The 12648-nt window shown below is 46.6% G+C and overlaps 1 protein-coding gene and 1 long non-coding RNA gene across 9 annotated transcripts in view; one reads left to right on the top strand and one right to left on the bottom strand.

Annotated features, from left to right (window-relative positions):
• The window catches only part of Kiaa2012 (KIAA2012 ortholog), a 107382-nt gene that overhangs the window by 79656 nt on the left and 15078 nt on the right, over positions 1 to 12648 (bottom strand). For 7 of the 8 annotated variants that reach the window (XM_085837649.1, XM_029477902.2, XM_085837652.1 and 4 more), the window contains exons 3-6: positions 11081 to 11240; positions 7874 to 8029; positions 1699 to 1826; positions 577 to 739 (exon numbers count right to left, since the gene is read on the bottom strand). In XM_085837649.1, coding sequence (XP_085693775.1) covers positions 577 to 739; positions 1699 to 1826; positions 7874 to 8029; positions 11081 to 11240 — 607 coding nt within the window. Of the gene's footprint in view, positions 1 to 576; positions 740 to 1698; positions 1827 to 2662; positions 2847 to 7873; positions 8030 to 11080; positions 11241 to 12648 lie in introns of those variants that run through there. The other variant, XM_021162790.3, reaches the window with a different exon arrangement.
• Positions 2999 to 10921, top strand: LOC110294512 (uncharacterized). Its single transcript, XR_002377945.3, has 3 exons — positions 2999 to 3061; positions 9987 to 10098; positions 10796 to 10921. It is a non-coding gene; the product is annotated as an uncharacterized LOC110294512 (long non-coding RNA).

Below are 12648 nucleotides of genomic sequence, written 5' to 3'. Positions count from 1 at the left end.
GTGTATAGAATTAATATCTAATTAATGCATACAGATTAATAGAGAATAGGACTTTATACAAATTTGGCTGATGAGAAGAAAACCAGGGAGAATGTGGGACACTGAGGTGGCCATGGCTTTGCCCTGGCAGGCAGGGGACCCTTGGTCTCACTATCTGGTCTCTTGCTGGCTGAGTCTGGTGGGGGGTGAGAATAACAGCAACGGTAACTCAAGTGGCCTGGGAACTAAAGTGGGAAGGGAATTACACACGGTGTTCTACCTGTGTTAACCCATCTAGTCCCCACTGTAGGCTCATAGTGGTGCTATCCTCATTCCACAGAGCAAGAAGTGGCCTCAGTAAAATGAAACAATTTGCAGGTATGTCCTTGTATGACAGGCTTCATATGGTTAAGCATGAGGCAAAGGCAAGCCTGTCAGATTCTCATCCCCACACTAAGTGGACTCTGCTATTCTCAAGGGCGAGTGGCAAGAAGAAGTGGCATTTGACAAGCCCAGGTTCTCAAGGGAACACTGCATTAGGTGTGTTCAGATCAACATAGACTGCAGGCTTCTCACCACTGAGACCTGCCTTTCTACCTGGGAAGGCTCCACAGTAGAACGAGAAGAGGGATTTGTCAGTAGGAAGCTGAAAGTAACTGAATGAGGCACGCCCAAGGATCTCCCTGGAGGCTTGCTGACTCTTTCCATTGTGACTTTGCTCCGAAGCGTGGACACCGAGATGGCTCTCTCTCAATGTGTCCTAGGGAACGACAGAGAAACAGTCGTGTAAACGGAAGGGGATTAAGCAGCTCTCTGTAAGTCAGGCCATGTGGATCCTGGGGTGAAATCTCTCTGAGGAATTGGGAGACAGGGTCACAGCGGCACACTCTTAATGCTGCTTATTATGATGAAACATGTCATTATTGACCAAAGCAGGAATACATACAGCTACATGTAACACACGTAAGCTAAGATGTGTTGCTTACAGTGTCACAAAAAGAGGGGGGATCAGAACAAAGTGCTTAAATCATGGTCTTTACACCATAAAATTCCCTCTTTTCCCTTTTGTACTGCAGCTCTTTTGTGGTTCTGCCCTCCTTGGAGTGTGACTTCATCAAGCCAAACACGATTATTAAGATAGGAGTAGATCCTGTCTCTGTGGCTCTGAGAAACTACTAACACAGGCATCACACACATCCCTCACTGGTCCCCTCCCACACCCCTCACATACACACACACACACACACACACACACAGAGCCTTGGAGTTTAGAAAGCACTTGTACATTTTAGCTTACAACGCTATCTTGTACACTCAGGCTGGAAGTTAAGTTCTTTGTCTAATGTCAGGAGTTCCTTCTTTCTAGACAGACCACAGCTGTCTGTGGGGTGGGGAGTCAAGGGCAAGCTAGTTCAGCAATGTGGGAAACCACAAGTTGGATGGAGTTAAAGCGGCCACATCATCCCGGATCTTCAAGTACTCCCTGTCCAAAGTGCACAGTGACTTCCCAGGAGGGAGCTAAGTGGACAGCATCCTCAGGTGTAGAAAACCCGACTTTAAAAGGAGCACTTGGCAGTGTCAGGGCTCCTTGAGTGGCAATTTAGGAGACAGACAGTATTCAAAGTCAAAATACCCTCCTTATCTCAGGAGAATTTCAAGAAACAGTGAAGAGAGAGAGAGAATCAGAAAAAGCAGAGGGAACCCTCACAGAAACTGTACCTCAGCCTGGAGTTCATCTTCCTGCCACAGCTGCCTCCTGACTGACATCAGGTGAGTATCCAGATGGCTGTGGTTCTGAGCACCAGAGTCCTGGTCCATGTATGTATCAATTTCCCATTCATCCAGACCTGCAAAGGTGACAGGGATCAGCTGGGGACCTCAGACATAGCATGGCGTTGCTGCTCCTCCCTTCTGGCTTTCCTGAGCAACGATGGCCCAGGCCCTGGCTCCTCCTGCTCCCTCATTTCTGCCTCCATTGAAACGGTAGACACGGTAGACACAGTAGACACGGGGCTGCCCTGGCTATCAGGAGAGTCAAGGCAAAAGCTTAGCTTCTCAGACACTGTTTCCTTGCTTGTAAAACGGAGATCCCAAGCTTGCCCTCACTTCTTTACAGAGTTGGCTGGGCCTCTCATCAGATCATGACAGGAACCATCCTATATGAAGTGGAAGGGATCCTGAGTGGTGGTGATGGTGGAGGTGTGACTGTGGCGTGCCTTGCAGCCCTGACCTGCAGCCACTGGGAGGCTGAATAGAAACCAGTCCTTAGGGTTTCTGGGTATCTCCTGGTGGTTTGCTCGGGGAAGACCTCTGTCAGAAAGCAGGGAGGTAAGTCTGCTGCCTTGCTCTGGATTCACCCTGTCTGCAGCCTGCAGGAAGGATCTGAGTCAACCTATCTATGACTGTGGCCTAGTTAACAAATCTTTCACTGATGGTTTAGAGGGTCCTGCGGCCATTTTCACCACCTACTCAAGGTAGATTTACTGCTGACAGAATCTGGCAAGCCTTCTGTGTTAGCAGCCAAGCTGCAGCAATACCTCTCCTCCCAGCATGCAGCCCTGCCTCCATTCCCAGCATGCAGCTCTGTGGAACAATGTGGGTCTGTCTTTCAACCAGGGGGCCTCGTGTGAGGTGGAGAACTGGGCGACTGGGAGTTCCTGCGCTTCTCCACAGCCAGCCTCACCTGCCTTCACCACTTCAATCCTTGGTACCTCTGGCCTGGGGCAGTGGGGGTGCAGCTCTCCCCAACCCCTTCCTTTGCCTGAAGGGTGCTCTGATTTGAAGAGATGCTGGAAGTATCGATGGACAAGACACAAGCTCAGGGTTAAGTTCAGAAGTCTCCCTGGGTTTTATGGCCCAGGGAACTTGATGAATAGCCCCAGAACTCATCCACAAAGGGGCCTTAATGCCATACAGAGTCTACAGCACTAAAGAGCTTTGTGGGAATTCTAGAATGGTCTTTTGATTCTAAGTCAGAATGCAGAGCCATCCTTCCTAGTCAGATCCATTTGGAGTCAGAGACCCTTCTGAGGGCAGAGGAAGTAAAACTCCAGCCGGGTGGATAATCACTCAGCAGTGTAAGGTGGGCAGGGGCACTGTGGGTAGAGGGTATATGCAGGCCATTTCTCTCTGACTGTATCGCAGTGAGATTGAATGTGTGACTCAATCTACGTGAGAGCAATATTTCTCACTACACAACATCACCTAGATCATTTGTTACTACTCAACAGGACCAGGTTTGCAAGAAAAGCACTGGACATTTTAATTGGGAGACCAAAGCTACATGACTTTGTACATCAAATACGGACTGGGACCATCCCAATAATGTGCTTCAGGCTAGCAATTTAGAACTGTCAGTGAACTATTAACCTGCCTTCCCCATTGCTCCCCCTCCCGTCGCTGTCTCTGTCTGTCTGTGTGTCTGTCTGTCTGTCTGTCTCTTTCTCTTCCCTGCCCCCCTCACCTGAGCATGGAGAAGATATAAGAGTCGTCCTCTACCAGTCCTCTGCTCATTCTTTTTCTTTTTTAATTCTTTAGACAGCGTCTCTCCCCATAACTCTGGCTGTTCTGGAGCTTGCTATGTAGACTAGGCTGGCCTTGAATTCACAAATATCCTCTTGCCTCTGCCTCACCAGTATTCTGGACTCTTTATCATCTTAGTGTTTGAACAGGCTCCCTGCTGATCCAGAGGGTCACTGTGGTGGTTTGAATATACTTGGCCCATGAGAAGTGGCACTATTAGAAGGTGTGGCTTTGTTGGAGGAAGTGTGTCACTGTGTGTGCAGGCTCTGAGGGCTCCTAGTGCTCAAACTCCACACAGTGTAGAAGGAGAATCTTTTCCTCTGCCTTCAGATTAACATGTAGAATCCTTAGCTCCTCCAGCATCAAGTCTGCCTGTGCTCTGCAGTGCTTCCCACCACGATGATAATGGACTAAACCTCTGAAACGATAAACCAGCCCCAATTAAATCTTTGACCTTTATAAGAATTGCTTTGCTTTGATCATAGTGTCTCTTCACAGCAATGAAACCAAAGCTCAGACACTCACCATATTGGTTGGGCTAACTGGCCAACAAGCCCTGGGTCTCTTTTTACTGACTTCCATTCCTAACCTCTAGAGTTCCAGGTATTCCACTTAGCTTTTAGATGGGTACTGGGGGGTTGAATTTAGGTCCTCTTGTCCTTACTCACTAAGCCATCTCCCCACCCCTTCTGAGATTTTTCACAGAAACACACAGGGGAAAGACTACAGACACCATTGCTCCCATTTTACAGCTGAGAAAGCCGAGGAAGCAGGGAGCAGAGCTTGAGTAACAGCTCATTGTTGGGGATCTGAGCTTTACAGCCAGGACCTTTGCTGCTGCTGCTTCTCCTTCTCCTTCTCCTTCTCCTTCTCCTTCTCCTTCTCCTTCTCCTTCTCCTTCTCCTTCTCCTTCTCCTTCTCCTTCTCCTTCTCCTTCTCCTTCTCCTTCTCCTTCTCCTTCTCCTTCTCCTTCTCCTTCTCCTTCTCCTTCTCCTTCTCCTTCTCCTCCTCCTCCTCCTCCTCCTCCTCCTCCTCCTCCTCCTTCTCCTCCTCCTCCTCCTTCTTCTTCTTCTTCTTCTTTTCTTCTTCTAATTAGATATTTTTTATTTACACTTCAAATGCTATCCCGAAGGTTCCCTATATCCTCCCTCTGCCCTGCTCCCCTACCCACCTACTCCTGCTTCTTGGCTCTGGCATTCCCCTGTACTGGGGCATATAAAGTTTGCAAGACCTAGGGGCCTCTCTTCCCAATGATGGCTGACTAGGCCTTCTTCTGCCTTTGCTACTTCTAAAAAGAAAAGGCTATCAGAGGAGTGGTAAGGGGAAATGAAGTTAAAACCAATGAGGCCGGGCGTGGTGGCACACGCCTTTAATCCCAGCACTCGGGAGGCAGAGGCAGGCGGATTTCTGAGTTCGAGGCCAGCCTGGTCTACAAAGTGAGTTCCAGGACAGCCAGGGCTATACAGAGAAACCCTGTCTCGAAAAAAAAAAAAAAAAAAAAAAAACCAAACAAACAAACAAACAAACAAACAAAAAACCAATGAAAACAGTAGGGTTCAAACCAGCCTCTGAGCACCATATAGTTCTTTAACATTGATTTTTTTTTTCTTTTCTTCCCTGCCCCTGCTGTGATCACAGGCAATTGGACACTACAATTAGTAATTATGCTGGAAAAAAAAATCTAGGGAGGTCTGTAATTAACATTTATTGAGCACTTGCTATATGCCAGGGACTGCACTATGGCCTTGAACTCCCACATAAGTACCTGTGGTATGGTCTCTCCGTTTTATAAATGAGGAAACTGAGGCCCAGAGCCATCACATGGCTTTGAATCCTGCGCTACCACATGTCCTTGTCTACCTTACCCCATGGTAACAGCTCCATGGTAGATGGTTTCAGGGAAATCACAGCTCCCACAGTTCTGAAGTCTTGAGACCCTTTCCCCAGTGAGAGTGCTGCAACTCACTGCACACTGTCTTGGGCCCCGGAGCATCAGAATCCTAGGCTCCCTAATGGAGACTTTAGGGTCTCTGAGGAGAGACTTCATAAGACAGTGATGAGGTAGCCCTCCACCAGGGAAGGGTGGAGTCAGTCCCATGTGACACTAGCTAGGTGGGTTCCAGTCCCCAGAGCATGGATTGATTGCTGAGAAACATGATGTCATCCATGTTCCAGAATCTACGGCTTCGTGGAATTTCTACCCATGTTAACAAAGCACATAGAGGCTTATGCTATAAACGGACGTATAAACTTATAATGAGGAAGACAATGGATGGGAGCTGTGTTTTATACAGACAAAACACATGTGGAGCAGGTTCTGGCCAGAGATCAATGTCACTAGAGTCTAGGTTTAAGTGACTGTGTGGTTGGAGTGCTGGGTGGCCCAGCCTCTGAGGACCTGCCATGCTCCTCACTCCCCTACTAACCTGGACAAGATCTTCTCCCAAGGAGAGAACTTGGTCTGATGTTGCCATTGTTTCTGGAAAAATTCTTTTGGATTTCAGAAAAATGCCTTTATATGATGTTAGGCTCTATTCCAAGCTATCTCTTCCAATCTCTTAACTGCACTTTCAGTGACACACGTTCCCAGGAAAAGCATTAGTAGGTAAAGTCTCCACACTACTGAACAGTGTACAGGCAGATCATGGTAATTTTTCTGTGTAATACTGAGTAGTCTTAACATGCCCATTGCACAGATGGACAAATGGAAGCTCAACTCAAAGAGGTGAGCTGACTTGCTCAAGACCTTTTATCCCACAAATCAAAGGGGAGACTTTGCAAAAGAGATCCATGGTTCTAAAGTTTATGTAATTTTTAAAGGATTTATTTATTTTTATTATATGTAAGTACACTGTAGCTGTCTTCAGACACACCAGAAGAGGGTGTCAGATCTCATTACAGATGGTTGTGAGCCACCATGTGGTTGCTGGGATTTGAACTTCCGACCTTCGGAAGAGCAGTCCGGTGCTCTTACCCACTGAGCCATCTCAGCAGCCCAGTTTATGTATTTTTAAAGCATTGTCACAAAAATCACAGGATTAAAGGATGTTAGATGGTGACACATGTCTTTAACGCTAGCATTTAGAAAGCTGAGGAGACTGTGAGTTTTAGGTTATCCTGGGCTTCTTGGTGAGAACCTGTCCCAAAAAAACCCAACCGCCGGGCGTGGTGGCGCACGCCTTTAATCCCAGCACTCGGGAGGCAGAGGCAGGCGGATTTCTGAGTTCGAGGCCAGCCTGGTCTACAGAGTGAGTGCCAGGACAGCCAGGGCTACACAGAGAAACCCTGTCTTGAAAAAACCAAAAAAAAAAACCAAAAAAAACAAAAAACAAAAAAACCCAACCAACCAACCAACACACAAAAAAATATCAGAATGGAACAAACTTCAGAAATCTGAACACTAAGTTCAGTAGCCACTAGCCACATGCTATTTATATGTAAATGGATCAAAATTAAATGAAAAACTCTGTTTCACAGTTGCAGTAGCTACGTTTCAAGAGCTCATTAGACATATGTCATTAATGGCCACTCGGCTTCATCTATCCAGACCGAGACCTTTGTCTTACAAATGAAGACGATGGACCCAGATCCCCTGGATTTTATTCTGTGAAACTTTATTTTGTTTTTTTCGAGTCAAGGTTTCTTTGTGTAGCTTTGGCTGTCCTGGAACACACTCTGTAGACCAGGCTGGCCTTGAACTCACAGAGGTCTGCCTACCTCTGCCTCGGGAGTCCTTCTGAAAACTTTTAAGCTGTTAAAAATAATCCAACGGGGCTGGCGAGATGGCTCAGTGGGTAAGAGCACTGACTGCTCTTCCAAAGGTCCTGAGTTCAAATCCCAGCAACCACATGGTGGCTCACAACCATCCGTAATGAGATTCCTCTTCTGGAATGTCTGAAGACAGCTACAGTGTACTTACATATGATAAATAAATAAATCTAAAAATAATCCAAGTATCTGTGAACTGAACTGGTCATGGAATCAACAGGTATGGACTAGGGAGACGGCTCAGTGGTTAAAGTGCTAGACATGTCAAGACCAGAGTTCAAATTCTCAGAACTCATTTAACCGCTGTGTGGGTATAGCAGCCTGCTTAGAATCCAATCTCAGAGGCTAAAGACAGAGGATCCCCAAAGCAAGCTGGTTAGCATGACTTCTAATTCAGTGAGCACTGGGTTTGATTGAGAGACCTGCTTCAATGCCACGTAGAGTGATTCCCAACACTAGCCTCAGGCCTCAGCACGCATGCACACACACACATGTGTATGAGTACCTACACACGAGTGCCCCCATACAATCAAACATGCATATGCACATTTCTGCACACACACCATACATGAAAAATGACAAAAAAAAAAAAATCAACAGGTACCTTGTGCATAAGACGATCTCTGTTGAATCCAAAATGAAGGGATGACAGGCAGGAGATGGTATTTTGGGGGTACACCTGAAAGATCCTGTTGTGGCCTGAGATTCTTGGGTATCCCAGGCTGACTGTCCTGGAGCAGCACAGAATCCTTGATGTGTCCTGAGGGGCAGGTCAGGAGTTCTTGATGTCAAACACGGTAACCATCTAGAGTTCCGGCTAAACTACAAATTTCCCAGCTTGCAGTAGTCCTGGCTTTGAACAGACGTTAAAGTGGACAATCCGGAGATGAGAAGGGTTATAAAACTCGGAGAGCACGCAGGGAAAGCTTCTCTCTCACGCGCCTTGGGTGTTTCTGGCACCACATGAGCTTAGTCCTACTTTACCATTCCCAAAAACTAGGTCCTTGTTGGGAAAAACAAAACCAAAACCAAAGGAAAACCAAAACTGTGGCTGCTTCCTTGTGTTCACTAAGAGGCTTGTTTTGCTTCAAAAAGAGAGATCTAATCACAGTAGGCAGGGCTTGCTTGCGTCTGGCGGCCTCGTGCTCAGCCGCCTTCTGAATCTAATCTAGCCAATCTGCAGTATTTCCTGAAGGCTCACCAAGGGCCCACCCTCTGCTTGGCCACAGGGTACACGCAGTGGAACTAGACAGGGATTCCTCATAGTGAGGTTTGGAGCAATGGATCTCTCCGGACTCAGCTCTACAGCTCTGCGAGTCAGTATGATGTGAGGTCCGAAGGCCAGAAGCTCAGCAGTGGACGGAATTTTCAGAAAAGACTTTATAGGAGATCTGGACTTGTGTATGAAGTCTAGATTAAAATGCTTGTGTACGTTATGTTCCTTTATGTAGATGTGTATCTGTGTCTGTGTACATGCACACACATCATGAAACTACAAAGGGCGTCATGAGAGGACATGAGGGAGGTGGAAAACAGAGCAATGATCCATGTAGTCAGGCGGAAAGAGGACTAAGTGTGAAGACAGACGTGCAAGGAGTGGTCAGCCGGGAGGAATCAGAATGCATCTCATGTATGCTTCCCAACCTGTCACTTGCAACCCTTTTGAGGGTTCTTGAACAATCCTTTCATAGGAGTCACCTAACAGATACCCTGCATGTCAGATATTTACATCACTATTCATTTTTTTAAAAGGTTTATTTATTTTATGTATATGAGTACACTGTAGCCATACAGATGGTTGTGAGGCATCATGTGGTTGCTGGGAATTGAACTTAGGACCTCTGCTCACTCCAGTCCAAAGATTTATGTATTACTTTATATAAGTACACTATAGCTGTCTTCAGACACACCAGAAGAGGGTGTCAGATTTCATTATGTATGGTTGTGAGCCACCATGTGGTTGCTGGGATTTGAACTCAGGACCTTTGAAAGAGCAGTCAGTGCTCTTACCTGCTGAGCCATCTCGCCAGCCCGCAATGAAATATTTTTATAGTTGTGGGTCACCACAATATGAAGAACTAAGTTAGAGGGTGGCAGCATTAGGAAGGCTGGGAAACACAGCCCTAATGATGTATGAATGAAGGTATCCTGATGAAACTGGTTACTTTGTATACTAACATAAACATTGATTTAAAACCCTTTAAAGCTGGGCATGGTGGCCTTGTGCCTTTAATCCCAGCACTCAGGTTGAAGCAGGAGGATGTCTGTGAGGTTGAGGCTAGCCTGGTTTATGCATCGGTTTCTAGGATAGCAAGGGATACATGGTAAAACCCTGTCTCAAAAAAACCAAAACAAACACTGAAGGGAAAAAAAAGCGTTTAGAAAGGAAGAAAAGGAAAAGAAACAAGCTTGAAGTGTGAGGATTCATCACAGGGCAGGACATGGGACCAGAGGATATCACTGACATCCAACAGTGAGCGAGTTCTGAAACCTGAGGGGAAGTGAGCAACAGCTGTTGAGACAGTGGCTTCTCACTGGAGTCTCAGCTTGGCTCCTTCAACTTGAGGGCTTACTTTAAAGAGGGGCTACTCTTACTTTAAAGATCAAGGAGCTATGGTAAGGGATCCACAAATACAAGCTACCTATACCTTTTCTTACACCATACATGCTAACCAGTGTTAAGATAGGTCTGAGATCTTTTTGTTGTTGTTTTAAAGGTGTTGCCTTCCTTGAGGCTGTTGGCCCAGGCTGCGGGATGGCAGCCTGCTCTGCCTTGGCGCTGTCCAGTGATACCAGCTTTTTTGGTTGAGAAGCTCTTTCTATCAAGTGGTAAGTAAATAGAACTGCCTGTAACCACGGGGCTCTGCCTTGAGAGTAAAACTAATTGCCAGAGAAGCCCACACGGCTCATCTTGTGGGCAGGGAGTTGTTTTCTTTCCTTTTCCAGGTAAACCTATAAAATAAGAAGCAAGCCAGAATTCTCTGGTCCTGTTGGTGCTGAAGGAACAGCAAGAGGCTGAGTGAGCTATGGCACATCCCACACATCTCACCCCAGTAGTTTGTCAAATAAAATACAAGATGTCCAATTAAGTTTAAGTTTCAGATAAACATTGAATACATTTTAGTAGAAATATGTCCCAAATATTGTGAGTTTCTCTCTCTCTCTCTCTCTCTCTCTCTCTCTCTCTCTGTGTGTGTGTGTGTGTGTGTGTGTGTGTGTGTGTGTGTGTAGTGTGCTGAATCAGGTGACTCAAATCCCCACTTTAGGTTTCTGGTGTTTCTGCTTATGGGGTTCTGTCAGGCAGAGGGGTGTTCAACCCTGTCTAGCGGGAATAGTGCTGGAGAGTTGCTGTTTTTAAAAGGACCTGAGATGACCTCAGACAGGGAACTTGGAAATTCTGGGAAGAATGTGGAGCTATGGATGCGGGAAGTATCAGCTTTCTGGGCTCAACTCTTCTGGCTGGCTGACCCGGGACAAAGAAATACTTTGTGTATTTAGAACTCCTTTTGTTTTGTCTCATGACCAGTGGGGTTTACGATGGAAGATCCCAGGCCTTGGCCTGGAATAGGCTGGGAAGCAAGCTCTGGATTGGGGTGAAGACGAACAGTGTGAGCAGATGGCCAGTACTCAAGTGGTCCTTCCTTCTACAAATGTCCAGGCAGGTAAAAGGCACTGGTTGGGATGGAGGCTTGTGGACTTTGCAGAGCTGGACCTTAAATCCCGGTGTTTCTGGCACCAATGGGAAACATACCCTCACATCAGGTTGGGCTGGGAGAGACTGGTATCCATTCCCACCCATTCTCCCACTGACCTGCACACTGGAGCCGGTACATGGTGTCAGGGGGCCATGTCCGCAGAAAGCCTCGGAGATATCTTTTGGCTGAATACCCAGGCTGGATCTGCCGTTGGGTCTGGCTCTCTGGCTTGCTTCGGAAGTAGAGGTAAGGTCGCCAGGCGCTGTCCTGCTTCCTCTGTGGGGACACCAATCAGAAACAGTACAGCACAGTGGGGCAGTGGTGGCACACACCTTTAATCCCAGCACTCGGGAGGCAGAGGCAGGCGGTTTTCTGAGTTCAAGGCCAGCCTGGTCTACAAAGTGAGTTCCAGGACAGCCAGGGCTATACAGAGAAACCCTGTCTCGAAAAAACAAGCAAACAAAACAAGACAAAACAAACAAACAAACAAAAACAACAAGAAACAGTACAGCAGCTGAGCCCTGAGACTGCAGCTGATGCAGGCTGGTTAGCCCAATCCTCAGTAACCCAGAGACTCCCGGGAGGGGCCAGACGGCACCAAGAACAAATGCCTTGGCTAATAAACACAGTCCAAGAGTCCAGAGAGCAAAGCCCTGAAGGGCCCCTGAAGATCCACAGTCAGAGGGGAAGGAGAAATGACAAAAGCCAGACTCCATCTTGAGCCGGAGCCTTAGGAAAGGATAAAGCCTCAGGAGAATTAGTTCGGCTGTGGAAATCCTGTCGTTCCCTTCAACATGGCCCCGATGCGGCTGAGAGGCACGTGCTTGGGCGCTCAGCGTTACTCGTGCGAAAGCTGTGACAGACAAAGCCTGCCGGTGTCCACAGGAAGCCTAGCGTGTTGAAAAGGTGTTGCATTTCATTTCTGCCAGAGAGAGTTTTCTGGGACTCTTCCTTCCAAAGTCAGCCCTTCAGTGCAAGACACGTGGGAACAAATATACAACGGCTAATGCTCGACTGAGATTTATATTGTTTGTAGAGCTTTTAACTCACTGTAATCCTATAGGGTGGACAGATTTTAAACGATGCACAAACTCTCAGAATTCGTTAAACCCATAAATAGCCAGATGGTGGTGGCACATGCCTGTAATCCCAGCATTTGAGAGACTGAGGCAGTCTGGGCTCTGTGAGTTCAAGGTCAGCCTGGTCTACAGAGTGAGTTCTAGGACAGCCAGGGCTACACAGAGAAACCCTGTCTTGAGAATCCAGACAAAAAAAAAAAAAAAAAAAAAAAAAGAAAGAAAGGAAGAGAAAAAAGAAAAGGCCCATGAATAACAAAAATGCTGCTAGACATTACTAATTGATCATGGCATCCATGATTGATGACTGGACATGATCTCAGAATATAGGCTCTTAAAATTAATTTTTTAGATTTATTTATCTTATATGTATGAGTGTTTTGCCTGCATGTGTGTAAGTGTACCCTATGTGTGCCTGATGCCTGTGGAGATCCAAAAAGGGCCTTGTATATCCTGAAATTGGAACTATAGATGATTGTCAGCCAGCATGTGAATACTAGGAATTGAAGCCAGGAACAACTCGTGCTCTAAAATGCTGAGCCATCTCCTCAACCCCCTTAATTTTTTAAAATAAAGGCATAGTTTATATATAACACACAAAGAGCTTA

This window comes from Mus caroli, unplaced genomic scaffold (assembly GCF_978045245.1).
Source record: "Mus caroli unplaced genomic scaffold, Mus_caroli_1 scaffold_1, whole genome shotgun sequence".
In the NCBI taxonomy this organism is placed as follows: Eukaryota; Metazoa; Chordata; class Mammalia; order Rodentia; family Muridae; genus Mus; species Mus caroli.
This window is presented reverse-complemented; position numbering and strand designations above follow the sequence as displayed.